This window comes from Sturnus vulgaris, chromosome 1 (genome assembly GCF_052056855.1).
Source record: "Sturnus vulgaris isolate bStuVul1 chromosome 1, bStuVul1.hap1, whole genome shotgun sequence".
Taxonomy (NCBI): domain Eukaryota; kingdom Metazoa; phylum Chordata; class Aves; order Passeriformes; family Sturnidae; genus Sturnus; species Sturnus vulgaris.
The window spans coordinates 13,577,695-13,593,003 of record NC_142243.1 but is presented as its reverse complement, the minus strand read 5'-3'; the positions used below and the strand labels follow the sequence as shown (position 1 = coordinate 13,593,003).

At 37.6% G+C, this 15,309-nt stretch overlaps 1 protein-coding gene across 12 annotated transcripts in view; it reads right to left on the bottom strand.

Moving 5' to 3' along the window:
• Positions 1 to 15,309, bottom strand: part of PARD3 (par-3 family cell polarity regulator) — a 442,545-nt gene that overhangs the window by 135,760 nt on the left and 291,476 nt on the right. For 9 of the 12 annotated variants that reach the window (XM_088159644.1, XM_088159672.1, XM_088159667.1 and 6 more), the window contains 3 exons: positions 14,916 to 14,960; positions 8,472 to 8,699; positions 1,692 to 1,908 (listed from right to left, as the gene is read on the bottom strand). In XM_088159644.1, the coding sequence (XP_088015770.1) occupies positions 1,692 to 1,908; positions 8,472 to 8,699; positions 14,916 to 14,960 (490 nt within the window). The remainder of the gene's footprint in view (positions 1 to 1,691; positions 1,909 to 8,471; positions 8,700 to 14,915; positions 14,961 to 15,309) is intronic. The other 3 variants (XM_088159636.1, XM_088159641.1, XM_088159666.1) reach the window with 1 other exon arrangement.

Below are 15,309 nucleotides of genomic sequence, written 5' to 3'. Positions count from 1 at the left end.
CCAGAGCACTGCTCTCACTTTAATTAAGAGGAGACTGAAAAGTAAAGTTCACTCAGAAATGGTAGTGAAGGAAAAAAACCTCAAGAAAATGTTGACTGTTATGAAGAGCAAACAACAAAGCATTGCATCATCCTATCACTCAAATTAGTGTTTTTTCCAGATTAGAGATTTCAGAAGTGTACATCAAGCACACAGAAAAGGTTACCTTGTCTGGACCATGGATCTGCCCAAGCTACCTAGATGCTGTAAACACTTTCTGACTGAACTCACAAGACAACACTCCATGTATCCAAGATGCTACTACTTAGAGCCTATAGAATTTATCATATATATCATGCCTCAATTTTACCTGTGATTTCTGCTGTTTAAAGATGACAGAGAGCAGAAAAGAACCAGCCAGCATTTCACATCTCATGCCTTCCATACTCTCCCAGAGCAGGGTGCAATGCTCTGCTTCAGGCTTGAATTGAGGAAGGCAAATGTCCAGAGGATGAGGGGCATCCCCATGGGTCTCAGAGGCTGAAGGACTCTCTTCCTACCTGACATATGGGACTATCTCCTGTAATTCTTCTTGTGTTCTATGGCATACACTGTCTAACAGCCTGGTATCACTTAGTGTTTTCTAAAGCAGGTGTCAAAACAATATTTTCTAATTAGCTATTTTTTTTCTAATTAACCACTTTTTCTACTTACTACTCTCATAATATGATTCTCAGTCACAGAACAATTTTCAAGAACCTGTGAAGTTACAACACACATTAAACTAATATTTTAAAGGATAAAGAATGTAATGGGATGAAAGTTAACTGAAGCTCCCTTTACATGCTTTCAGAGAAGAATCATTAATACCTATTTAAAATAATACCAGTACCTCACTTTAAAATTAAATAACAAAACAAACACTTCCTTAATTGCTTTTTCTTTGAAATATATTTATTTACTCTAGCTAGCTAAAAGAAGGACTGATTTTCTTGCTCTCTCACCCCTTTCCACAAATGATCAAAGACGTTTGTCATGTTACATTTACCCACAACAGCAGGGTGTTCCTCAGCAGTGTGCTCCTTTCAGATCATTTATGTCTGAAGGATGGAGAGATGGAGCTGGAGAGATGACTCCTTTAAAAATAACTCAGTGTTTGGTAAATCAGGTCTTTCACTGACCCGTTCTATATGGGTTCTCAGAGCACACAACCTTAGATCCTGTCTTCCTTGAGAGGAGCATGCTTTTTCTCAATCTCAAACTGATTCATTTCTTTCACATCATGCCTCCATGATACCAATAGTCTTAATAGTAAAGCAAAGAAAAACATTCATTTAGCAACACATAAGCTTTGGGTACAGAATTAAAGAGGAAAAAAACAAAACCCCAACTGTTTTGAGTTGTCAAAGGATATGTCCATGACTTAGACATCACCAAAGACTCTTTCAAAACCAGTCTGCAGCTTAAAATTACTTTTTCCTTTGCCTTTCCTTTCCTTTGGCCTACCAGCCATCTCCTTCTCTTCCATTCTGAGCTGCTTCCCTTTTACGACACAACCCAGAGGCTCAAAAATTGAGAGATCAGCTTATATACATTGTGTATGGAATTGCATAGTAAAATATGGCCTCAGCAAGAAATTACAATATAATGACTAATTAGAAAAAGAAACTTCTTTCTGTAATTCATTCTACATTTGATTGCAAAGTACCTACCTGAACATGTCTCCTAAGCCTTTCAACATTCCTTTCTTTGCCTTAATTTTATCCTTCTCTTTATCTCGATCTTTCTTCTTTTCCTTTCCAGGTTTTTTTCTGTCACCTTTATCTTGGCTTCCATTCATGTGTCTCTCTAATGAGTGGGATGGCTGGTCACTTGCTGTGGACACAGATTCTCTACCAGATCTTGAGCTCTCCTCTGTGTCTTCCTCCACTGAAAGCACATATTAAGAAACATCAGTAACATAAGAACAAACAAGAAGGGTAGACTTTTTGGTATATTCCATAATAGATTTGCAGGATATATGCAAAACCACAATAAACTCTTTTTTTTTTTTAATCAGTATCTGCTCACATGGTTTTCCAAGAGTGTTCTCATTAGAAGTATTAAACTCATAAAAGCAAGGAATTCACCTTTGCAGACCATTCTGCAAAACATAATTTGTACTTTATGGGTACTCTGGATAATGTATGGATTAATAAAGAGGATTAACAAAGTGATGTTAATTGGCCCATTTTGTTTCAGTATTTAAATCAGTTGAGGAGAGATTTAGAAATATCTGCAAGAAATAACAACAGCAGTGCAGCATACCTTGTCCATAAATTCTTAGTAATATTCTCATAAAAATATGAAAGTCATTAGGGAGTGTTAACCCTCAACACAAGTCATGATAGACATTTTCTTCTTCTGCAAGCAACATAATAGTTTTGTTATGCTTCTTCATTTCCTGGAGCCATTTAGAACACATCATGTGCTATGATTCCTATTTTTGGTGTTATTCTTGGTTGAGATGGGGCAGCCTGCGAGGTTCAGGCAGGGAGATTTCATCCAGCAGAACAAGTAAAATACTTTAAGGGCAGATAACATGTTCCTTCTCTGTTCTAATCCAAGACCAGAAGTCCTAAAGCACACCCAAGGTTAGACTTAACAGCCATATGCATTTCAGAAAGAAAAATGACTAAAAGAAAAAAAATCCACTGAAAATCTGAAAACTGCTTCAGTAGTTTAGTAAGAAAGAAATAAAACACTTCAAGCTGGTGGGTCAAAATACTGCACTGCATGGCTCATGAAGCTGTGACTTTCCATGAGCTCTAACATTTTTTATCATCACATTTAAGTAGGGCTCCAACCATCTCCCAGCTTTCCAACAGACTGCACAAAGCAGCAATTAGGATCACAGATGCATACTTGGTATTGCCTCCTGTAGTTCCAATGAATACAAAGGCTCCAAACAACTTTTGGCAGTAGAATTTGAAAAATATAGTCTTGCTTTATATATACACAGTCTATGGAGAAGAAAAAGGTTTTTTTACTCAATAAGATTTTGAAATGGTCATGGCTTATAGAAGGAAAAAAAATTGTTTTTTAGTTTCACCTATGTTTACTACTTCTTAGTTTTATTCTGCTAATATTGCTCAAGATCTCAGCAACTCTTCTACAGCCAATAGAAGAGTGTAATTCTTCAGAAATTTCTCATATATAGACTACTGTAGAATATAAACTTGCTTTTCTTAGTCATCATTCATCTTCACCTTACAAGTAAATCATTGAACCTGAAAAGTCTACAAATCACTGACTGAAAGCCGTTCAATATATCTCCTCTCTCTCGGAAACTTGCTTGCAAAATATTCTTTATTCCTTAATATTACAATCCATAGATGTGTCCAATAGACTTTGTACTTATTCACCAAGTATCAAGTTTTGTATAAATATTTTCCAGCCCTGGATGGTAAATTTCAAGAAAAATATACCATGTCAGATACATCTCCTTAATCTTAACTAGTACTCTGAAGTACAAACCACCAGAGTGACCAGTTCTTGGCATTTAATTCAGGACTGCTATGAGTAAAGCAGATGATACAGCTTCTCTACTGTAGAAACAGTTCTAATATTCATGTTATTGTATTTTAGGAAACTAATAGGTCCTATACATGCCTCTGTACTAGCTGTTCTTGTACTTTTTTTGGTCCCAGCATTTCTTAATCAGTGTCTGGAATGATATTTAGTTATTATTAAAAGAATTGTGGAAAAGCACTTTGAAATAGAAATGTTAATTTCTTACATGTTAATTTATAGCTACAATCTGTTCTAACTAGACATTTAAAAGACTGTACTTGCAAATGAATATAATTAGTAAAAAAAATCCCTGAAATTTCTGACAAATTTTTAAGTCAACTGTTTACTTTGAACTTCACTGCTAGAATTTTAAAGATGAATCAGTTTTGACCTATGTTTGTTCATACTCATACAACAATACGTTAAATAAATCATAAATATGTATTGTTTACTGTGCTATGCTGAGTTGTGGAGCAACTTGTCATAACAGTGTGTCATGGCTTAGGAAGGGTGCTCCCCAGTTTGGTGCTCCTACTCAGACTCTCCCTTCCCTTTGCCCCTGCAGCAGGATGGAGAGGACAGCTGGAGGCACAAAAGGTAAAGATCAGGGGTTGAGATGGGAACAATTTACTGGAAACAGCCATGAGATAAGAAAAGCAACAGTGACAGCAACACTAGGAATAAAAGAGTGCACAAGGAAAGAATGATTGGCACACAAGTTCTCAGCCCCGACAACACTGGACTGTTCCCTCCACTGTTCTGCAAGATCTGGTAGGGACCCCTTCCCCCATCCCTGGAAAATGATGAGAGTTCATATGGAATAACCTCTGGGTCCTGGCCATACCCTCTCCTGGCTACTGAGATAGTTAACCCTGTCCTGGCCAGAACCAGGACACAAAGCTTTCGCTTAATATTTATTTTTTAAGTTCCATGAAGAACATTATCTTCTTTCTATATTTGTGTTGCAATTAATATTTGTCTATCATACACAATTTGCTTGCAATTAACTCTGTAGCTTAGACTGAAGCCTGTGAACTGGGATGCCTGTCCCCCTGGAGTAAACACTGGTCTCTACTGGACTAAATAGATTTCCAGTTTTCTTAAAAGGACCCAACATGAAGAAGCTTGTTTCACTTTTATGCAGTGCAGTCATCCTGCAATTAACATACACATAATTACTAGTGTTTAGAACAAATGCAAATGCTGCTCAATTAAAATTCAAACCCAGGCTACAAATGAAACTTCTAATTTTTGTTATGTTGCAGTAATGACATTAGGTTACTGCAAAACGCAGGATGTATTTGTTTTGGTGATGTTATTTCCTTTTTTCCCTGCAACCTCCTGCCTCTCCATTCAGGATGCTGAAGCCAAAAAATTAAATTGGAGTATACTTTAAACATCAATTAAACTGAACACTAGTGTCATTTCATGAACCACACTGCAGTACAAGGAACTACACAAACAGGTATTATGATGCTATTCTCCTAATTAGCCTATAAAATGGAAAAGATGCACATGAGGAATCAAAGCTACTTAATGTGAAACTATTTTGCCACTAAGCTTCTAGGCCTCTTATTGTGATATTTAATACAGCCCTAGATTCCAGCAATTAAGATTCAGCAAAAGATTAGAAAGCTTTGTTGATCTCTCCCAATCAAAATTCCTTGTTCTTCTTCATGCCTCTAAAGATAAACATTTTGCTTCTAGTCAGCTATTTCAAGTATTAAGGAAAAAGCAAAAAAAAAAGCCAGGAAAAATTATCTGTAAAAGCTGAACACCCACATCTTTTTCCACAAATGTTCCTTTTTTACAGCCATTAAAACTTACACACATCTTCTCAAATACTTAAAATGTTACCTCAGAACCAGTCAGTGCAATCTGAATTTAATCCCACATTTAGTAATTTAATAGCACATTGTTCCAAGGACATTTAGAAAGGCACCCCCTTTGTCACATATGCTAACAGTATTTTTTATGTCTTTTGTATATGGAATCATGACATGTTAGGAACTCTTCTATACAATACTTTGCAGTGCTATTATTTGCTAATCCAAAGTGGGTCACTGTCTGGAAGACAAAGAAACACTTCTAGCACTGAAACACTTGGAGAAAGGCAAAAAAATTCAAGACAAATAGATCCAACCTCAAGGGCATCAGCAAATTGACGACCAGCATGTTTGCCTGGGTTTTATAATGACAGAAAGCCACATTCTAATTTCAAACAATTATGGAATAATTAAAGACAATTTTAAAAAAACTCAAGCAACGTCGTTATGGCAGCAGTGAGGCATTAGTTACGTTAGAACCAGATTGTTAAACTCCTACATATTCACATGTGCCCAAACTTTGTCCAGCTGAAGACACCATTTGGTAAATTCTCTGGAACCTAAGGCCATATAGAACTTACACAAAGTGGAGCAGCCTGCAGTGTCTGGAGGTTTAATGAAGATACAGACGTTTTCAGGAAACATAGGCAACACAGGGCTGGGACAGCTCTTAAGCTCCCACGGTCACCATGAGAAGCAAAAGTCCTCAAGGACTGAATTCTGTCCAATCAACTTATTATATTTGCTTTGCTACTCATCTGCTTCTATGAATCTGGCACTTCAAATTCCTGGAATACTTCTTAGATGTTTCATTACCATATGTGGAAGCTATTAAACACAACAAAATGCACAGTTCTGCACATATAGCTTGGTCACAGTTTGCTCAGCCCTTCTTTACCATGTGGGATCTGACAAGCCTTGCTCTTGCTCTCTGACGACATGAAATGGCTCTTGGTCCACCAGTGTGAGACAACTTCATCCAAACAGAGATGAGGGCAAAGACTCACCCCATGACATTTTCATCTCAGAGAGAAGGCTTTGTCTGGTTCCTGTTGTGCTGATTTTGGCTGGTGTAGGGTTATTTTTCTTCACAGTGGCTTGTATGGGGCTGTGTTTTGGATTTGTGCTGAACACAGGGTTGATAATGCAGACATATTTTTGTTATTGCTGAACAGGGCTCATACAGAACCAAGGCCTTTTCTGCTTTCTGTATGAGCACAGTGGTGAGGAAGCTGAGGAAGTACAGGAGGCTGGGAGGAGACACAGCCAGGACAGGTGGCCCCAGCTGACCAAAGGGATGTTCCAGACCACATGGCACCATGCTCAGTATATTAAGGTATGGGTAGAAGGAGGAAGTCAGGGACATTTGGAGTGATGGTTTTTGTGCTCCCAAGTAACAGTCATGCATGATGGGGCCCAGTTCTTCTGGGAATGGCTGAGCACATGCCCACCCATGGGTAACAGTGAATGAATTCTTTGCTTTGCTTGTGTGTGTGGCTTTTGCTTTCCCTGTGAAGTTGACTATCTCAATCCACGAGTTTTCCAGCTTTTACCCTTCCAATTCTCTCCCCAGTCTCACTGATGGGGGAGTGAGCAAGCAGCTGCCTGGGGTTTGGCTGCTGCAGGAGTTAAACTACAACACTGCTGCTCCCATGTGAAGGATCCAAAGGGCTCCAAATATTTCCTTGCTACTCTCTCTGCATTGCATCCACAAGCTCAACACCTCTTACCAGAATCTCATAAACCCATACTCACCTCGACAGCACTTCATGACTACAGTTTTGCTACATTTTTGATCAACTGAAGTTAAACCATCTGTAACTTCTGGATAAATCTTGGATATCTGAAGCCTGAAACCAGGGTATTGCTACCAGTGGGCTCACACCAACAATGGCTTCTATAAAAACACGGTCTTATATCCCAAAAGACCACAGGCATGCAATTCGTAAGAATAAGCAAGATCATGACACATTTTCTCACACCTATTCTTCTACTGGCCAGAAATAGATTGACAGCTAGCAGCACCACACCAGCATTTAGCCTCACTGCTGTGTGAAATTGTTAGGTGCTGGAAAAGCAAAGCAGAATTAATTCAACTTGTAACTACCTTTGAGAAATTGTGGCCCTTGTGGCCTTAGAACACTCTTAAAAAGAGGCAGATTTAAAGAAAAAAAAAAAAGCCAGGAGGTTTTAAAACATAAAAAAGTGGTTACAGAAGTAACTTATAAAAGAATATTGGGGAATGGTGCTTATGAAACAGAATTTCTGAAACTAAAAAACTTTAAAAAGAGACTGAAAAAATTCCTTTTCAAGCCTATTAAATTTAGGCTAAATACTTTACTACTTCAACCTTCTCATCATCATCTTCATTCATAAACTTCTAACTAGCTGAAGGTTGATTAAAAAAAAATTCTGCTGGTGTGTGACAAGTTGAAAGTAGTACAACATGAAGGTTAAAAATTCAATGATTTTAATACAACCCCTGATTGAGGTAATTTACCATTCATACTATTTTCATTCAATATGAGTTGTCATTTTACCAGCCCATTCTTAGATAGTTCAATAATGATAAGGTTAGCTTTGAAGTGATTCTTTTATGTTAATGACATTCTCCACATGTTGGGTCATACTTCGGGTTAAAGAACTGAAAATGTAAATGAATGCCCATTAGGGTGGGTAATAGCTGATCATTAACTTTATATTTTATTAGATCTGCCAACCTTACTCACTCTAATTAAAGGACAGTGATTTCTTTTTATCCCCCCCAACACTACGAATGTACTGTTTCAAAGTTAGATACCTATAATTTTGCAACATAAATTTAGTGGGTTTGTCTTTCTGCCTAAATTTTTTTTCTAGTTTACATTAGTACATTAATTAACCATCTTACAGAATATTTTCACAGTAATTTAAGTAAACACATTCCAAATAATCTTATTCTTTTATTTAGAAAGGAAGAAAGCTGCAGAGTACGGCGATCTGTCAAAGCAAAGGAAGGGAAAAAGCCTAAATACTCATGAAGTTAATTCTATTATGTTCTACTACTTTAGTCACTTTCTAGAGGTATTAATCTATGCCATAAAGACTCATTATGTAAAACAACAGTTTACTTACAAGTTTCCATGCCTTCATCATCATCGTCTGCTACAGGTTTATCGTAGGATTTGTCTATGGCAGCTCTGAAGCTTTCGTTGCAGCCTCGTCCTCGGATAATTCGCGGGCGCGGGCGGTGGAAGGGAATGTCACCATTCAGAGTCACCTCAGCAACGGCTGTCTGCAGACTTTCTAACGAGCTGGATTTCTTCAGACCTAATGAAGGCCCCACATCTCTGGTTGGGGAACCTTAGTGATTTAAAGGGGGGGGAAAAAAGTAATTAGAATTAGTATTGAGAACAGCATGCTTGATTATGCATATCCATCCTGAAAGTCTTTGGGGACACACTTAACATTATTCACATCATCTCTCAATAATCTGTAGGGAATTCTCCACAGATTTGTTGGTCTCAGAAGCAAATGAGTATGTCAAGTCACAGTCAACGAAACCGACAATGTTAGCAATGTCTGACTTTTCAAATCAATGAAGAGAGACCAACATCCATGACTATTATTTTACAAAATTTAAATTATAAAGAAATCATAGGGCTTTAAAAACTTAGCTCATACAACCAGCACAGATGCATATCTAATGGCATCTAACAAAAGAATTAACTATTTTTGGTTTGAGCAGAAAATTTCCTCTGTACTAGCAACTGATGAACAGAGATTATGGCCATGAATCCTATCATGTTTAGTGTAACAGTCTTGCAAAGTAGCCTGACCTCTGGCTTCAAGGAATATACTGTTTGTCTGAGTTTTAAAGACTTGCACCAAATTGCTAACAATTTCTTAATTAAATGCTTCTGAGAAGTATCAGCTGATTTGCTCAGATTTTGTGAAATTGCTTAACAATAATCTGTGGAAAGGACCCAATATAATGGGCAATACCAGTTATCCAGCTGGAAACTAAACACACTCCTGGCAGTCTCAAAGAGTGACTGTTTGGGCAGCACTACTGCAGCTGGGGCCGAGGACAGCTCTTACCACTGCAGCATGTCCAGAGATGTGCCAAGGAAGCCTCAGGCAGAGATCTGCAAAAGTCTTTCTCCATCCAGACTTTACTTCCCAGGCTTATGGGTTAAATGTATAGCCTTTGTTCTTAGACAACCACTCAAACTGCAAATCACTTCACAACTGCACAATTAGACCTCATACTAAAGTTAAAACTGGGAAGAATTTTTCGGGGGAAAAAACACCCCAACCATATTTTATTGAAGTAATTTTATTCAAAAGCATAAGTACGGTCTTAGTTGGACTGTAGGACTATGGGACTTGGGACAGCAAACAAGGTGAGGTGGGACAACATCATCATGGCTACATTTCCTGAAATTATGAGACCAGAGCCCTCACCTATAATATGAAATCCACACTTTTTCTGTACCCAAAGGGAGCACTAAAGTGTAGCACCACAACAGTCCCAAGTGATAGGCTGTTATCCAGTTGACATCAGTACCCTTATCTGGCAGAAATGAATTTCACAGCCAGCCACCACTGAGAGCCAGAGCCAAGGCCTGAATCCCCAGGAATACCAAAACTATGAACAGTACATTAGTAAGCATAGGTGTGAATAAAGGTGTAATAAAAGAAAACTACTTATTTTAAGTGTTTATCTCAGAATAATACAAATTTTTGAAGATGATCTCTATTCTGGTAGATATTAGGAGACAGAAGGGAGACAGCATCTGTCACTGCTCATTATGAAAGGTATGTGAAGTTACCTTAAATTGGGGAAAACTGCTACTGGACTACTAAAACTACTCAGTATTAGTTAGGGAGAAAAGGGGATTGCTTGCCCCCACAGAAGAGATGCTGAATAGCAGCATGGCAAATTTTCTCCACATCATTTGTTACCTTGGTATGAGATGAACCAAGGCAGTGAATGCTGTCATTTTCTATTCAGCTATTATAAGTCTGAGCAATTACATTAAACTGAAATCCCTCAGATCAAATGAATTCAAACAGCAGTTGTCAAAGTATTTCCCTTCAGCTGCCCTACTGATAAGATTAACTTGTAAACAGAAACAAACCAAAAATCTACCCTCCCAGATCTACACAGCTCCTGCAGTTTGGTTCCCCCAGCAGTCTCTAGTCCTGCTGCTTGGTAAGAAGTAAATGCACCCCAACAAATGAGAAATTTTATCTTCATGAATTCCCACCTCCTAGAAGAAGCCACCCGCTCACACACAGCCTGTACTTATTAGAGGGCTGAGGGTTGTGAGGATGGCTGGGGGCAGGGCACAGGGCCAGCTGGAACCAGGGAGGGTTGGTGGCTTCCCAGCTGTGCAAAAAGGTTCAGTCTGGAATCACCAAACTTCTGAAAATGGCCCAAAGGCAAGCGTTTTATAGAACACTCTCTCTGCCAAGTAAAAGCACTCCAATTTAGACAGTGCCCTATAAAACTGTTCACTTTCTAGTCCATGGTCAAATCTGCTATTCCTCCACTAATGCCTGCAGTACACAAGAAATGAGACTTTATTTTGCTTTTTACTTTTCAAGATTGTAATTTTTTTTAATTGTCTACGAGACAGAAAAAAAATGAATGCAACATCTTGTAGGAAAAAGAAGAGGAAATGGGACAATCATATATAAACCAGCTGTTTGACAGATCCAATTTCATATACAAAAGGAAAGGGTGTCCTCTTACATAGCAACTTACTGTAAACTTCCTTATTCCACATGCTGCTTTGCAACCTTCTAAATGAAATGCTCATATATCTTTTCCTAAATACTGAGTGGCTCTTTCTGTAAACAGTAATTATAAAGAAGGCATTTATGTGCCCATTTGTGTTCATAAAGAACATTTTAAAAGTTCCATTTCCTGACACCCAATACAGACCTTTGTGAGAACTGTATTTATGTAAGTCATGTTTTCCCAAAGGATATCCCATCTGGGATATGACCTAATGTTGAGTGTTGTAAAACTAGTAATGGATTACATAAATGATAAGAATATTTATTGAACTTGGGTGGCCATAAACAGAAATGTGAACAGGTTGCAGAATCTGAAATGGGGAAATCTCCTTTCACAAGCAATTTTATCAATGTGATCATAGAGCTATGTATATTTTAATACCTTCATTATTTTCCATGGCTACTTCATAGCAAATCTACTATTCTCAAAATATACAGTTAGGTGTCCCTGTAAATTGTGTTAAGAATTTATTACTAGAATTCATCAGTCAGAAAGTGAGTTGTTTACCCATAATCTGGTATAAACCAGCAAACTTTCTTTAAAATGGATTCTGTTTAAAATTTATGAGTCGCATCAAAACGCTGTTTTCTAAATACAAAAATGTCAGCATTTTCTTCCAGCCTTTACAGCACTGGTGGTAATCATCAGAAGCGTTATCTGCTCAGAATGAGTTCTACTTCTACTTTGACACTAGAATTTAAAGTAGAAAAAAGGAGAGGAAAAGACATCTACCTAAAGCATATTTATATGACTGAGGATGAAAGGGATTCTTTTATCATTTTTAAAATTTGAAGTTTATCAAAATCCCCCTTTCCAACAATTTTCCTGTCAAGTATCCTATGAGGCAGATTCATCCCTCCGTATCCCTGCAGTCCTCCTGCCGTGACTGCCACCACTCATTGTCCTCACAGCTGGGCAGTGCCCACTCCCTGTCCATCTCCCGAGGCTTTGTGACCTGCCAAGCCCAGCCCCTGCCCACCACACATGCACCTCCACTGCCTGTGTCCCCATCTGGCCAGCCCTTGGGGACAAGGGCCACCCCTTGCGCGTGTGTGACTGCGCAGGTGCCTCTCCCACGGCACGGACACCTAGGAGACATTGAATACACACACATCACATGAAGCCTGGGTGCTGCTCCCTATCCCAAGTCCTTTGTTTCTCCCTTGTGCTGACGCTGTTTAACAACTCACTGTGCCTCCCCTTATCTCACCCCAAGGTAATTATTTATACAGTGACACAAATCCGCTTGGGTGATCTGCAAATGCAAAGCGCGTGGTGCCAAGGGATATATGATGTTTTGTCCACTGGCTCATTTTAGTCTATAAAGCAAATTTTTCATCAGCACATTCTTTTAAATAATTGAAAATTACAATTTTCTTTCTTTCTGAAACATTATTTTTATGAGCTGTCAAGTCAAATGCTACCTGCAACTGATGCTAAAAATTCTCTGGATTTCGTTAAACCAGTTTTGCAAAGGCATAAAGTCTACTTTCTAAATACTTTCTTGAAGGACATTATCAGTGAGTCTATTTACTTAGTAGCATCTGCTCCATCTCATTTGATAAATTTTTCCATTTCTAGTTCAGTTCAGACTCTAAGAGATTAACACTTCATCTAGGGAAGGCAGGGGGGGAATAAAGCAAGAAATTGCATCAAAACCAGTTTAATTTTTATTCCATTTAATAAAAGTTTAATTAAAAAGCATTGTGCAAAATAAATCAATAATTTAAATAGATGTTATTTGATTTTTTTTCTTTCTCATTTTCATAGCATGCACATGGAAAAATGACCACCTAGAGCTATAGTATGCCTGGGACTCTGTGAGCCACGCTCAATTGCTACTGAATATATTTCTGACCTCTAGGATGAACTGTAAACACTGCAAGGATTAGGTACTTCAAGTGAACTATAGAAAGAAAAATAATTAAAAAACTATTACAGTAACTAGGGCTGGAGGTGCTCTCCTTTTCAGCCAATACTATTAAATCCAACTGTGACAGTAACAGAGTTTGTTTTTATCTTTTCTAAAGTAAATACATATTGAAGTTTTCTGGCTTCTAGAGTTCATTAAAGCATATTTCACCACACATTTGAAGCTTTTTTTTTTTCTTAGAACTAGACACTTTTTAACCCAAACTACAGTAAGTGGTTGTTTAACAGCTACATCCATCTTCAGTAACGGGAGATATCCAGTGTTTATATACAAAACCTGGTTAAAAGCACACAAGATAAATAAAATAAAAGTACAGAAAAAGGTGTTTTCCTTTTTTCCAGCCACTGAAAACTTTTTCCAGCACATTTGCTGTGCACAAAATATGTAACTGCCTAGTCCAGATGGCATGGTCATGCTCTTTCACCCAAGTTGTACAGCTTGTCTCTTTTTTTTAAATTTAATCCAGGTGTTACACATAGAGGAAAACTACACTCAATTCATATTACCCTCTAGTGATACCACCAAAACCACTATGCACTTTTAAAACCTAAGGATTGTATTTTACTAAAACACACAGGTTTTACACCATTCTAATCACATCCCATTCAACTACGCAGGTTAATAAGAAAATGAAAAATAATTAACAATAATTTTGAGTTTGGTCTTTAACTTGCTTTTATGTGACTAATGCTCAGAGGTGAAGGTGAATTATTATCACAACCATTAATACAATTCTTACATTCACACTTTGATGGCTTTAATCCTCTAAAACATTCATACATTTTGATTTTGTTTATTCATTCTCTTTTTGCAAAGCTGCAAGTCAGTGGCCATATTCTGCAACATTTTAAAAGCTAGAAGACTTATCTGTTCAAGTAGAAATAATAATTTTATCACTTGATTACTTAGAGCTTTTCAATATTCCTACTCATGTTAGATAGTCCAGTTAAACAGAGATGCAGTTGTGAATTACTGTATGGAATGCACTACTAAATGCAAATTCTGTACGGAATGCACTACTCCTCAAATCATGCTAAAATAAATAATATTTTCAGGTTAAAAAGGTGAATTGTTCCTAATTACAGCTAAGTAATGTTATGGTGTCCTCTGGATCTAGCCTAATTAAAATAGCATTCCATAGGTCAAAAGCTAACTTATATTAATAAATCATAAAGGTTCATAATTGCAGTTGGTGCATTATTTTAATTACTAATAAAAATATGCCTTGAAAGCTATTTCTCATTATCATTTTGTGAAACATTACAATGAATGGTATGTGGAAAAGATTCTATTTACATATTCTTCTGCTCTGTTACAATGCTCATGTTTCAGCTCCAAAAGCAAATCAGCTTGCACTAATAATCTTCAACTCAATGCACAACATGTATCTGATGACCACTTAAGGCAAAGGCAGCAGTTTTGTAATTAAAATAATTATTTTCAAGCACTGTGTTAGCACTGTAATAGCCAAACACTCGACTCTTCTAAATCATCTCTCTGTGCACTACAGTTTGAAGCTAGGAGGAGATTTTCCAAGATTTTTTTTTTTGAAAGGACAAAAAAACTCCAAGCAACTCTGAATATTTATGAGTTTAAAGTGTAGAAACAGGTGTCTGCCTACAATCACATGCATGACCTGGCTGAATATACTACCCTAGATACTTATCTCTATAGAAATTTATTTTTTTTCTGTACGACTTGATTATTCACAATAGAAAGCAGCCATGCAAGTACTGGAATATTCATGTTTTCATGCAATTTGACTGGCAGTTCTGTAATTGTGGTAAGCTGCTTTGACCAAGGTTTCTATAGCAACAGCCTTACTGTCAATTCTTACCTGTTTTCTGGTCATCCATTGTACTGAGCTTAGTCTCGTCAGCTACTGTTAAAAGGTAAATGCATAACGGTTAGCCCAGTTAGTGCCCATGCCCCACATGCACTCAACATTCCTTCTGGTTTGCATATTTTCTTTTCAAGTTAGGGGACCTTAGAAATGTCCTACTTCATGCAAATAAACTGCAAGAGTAAGCAAACATTCTGGGTAGAAGTGGCAGCAAACTAGTAACCATCATGCAGTGTCAGTCATGTTCACATCACAGGCAGGTACAGTATGTTATGGACACGTTAGCACACGGCAACTAGTCAAGACAAGTCAACATCTCCAACCTGACTGTAGCCTGAGGAAGTTTGTGAATTAGGGATTGTAGGCAAGACATTCATAACTATTGCAA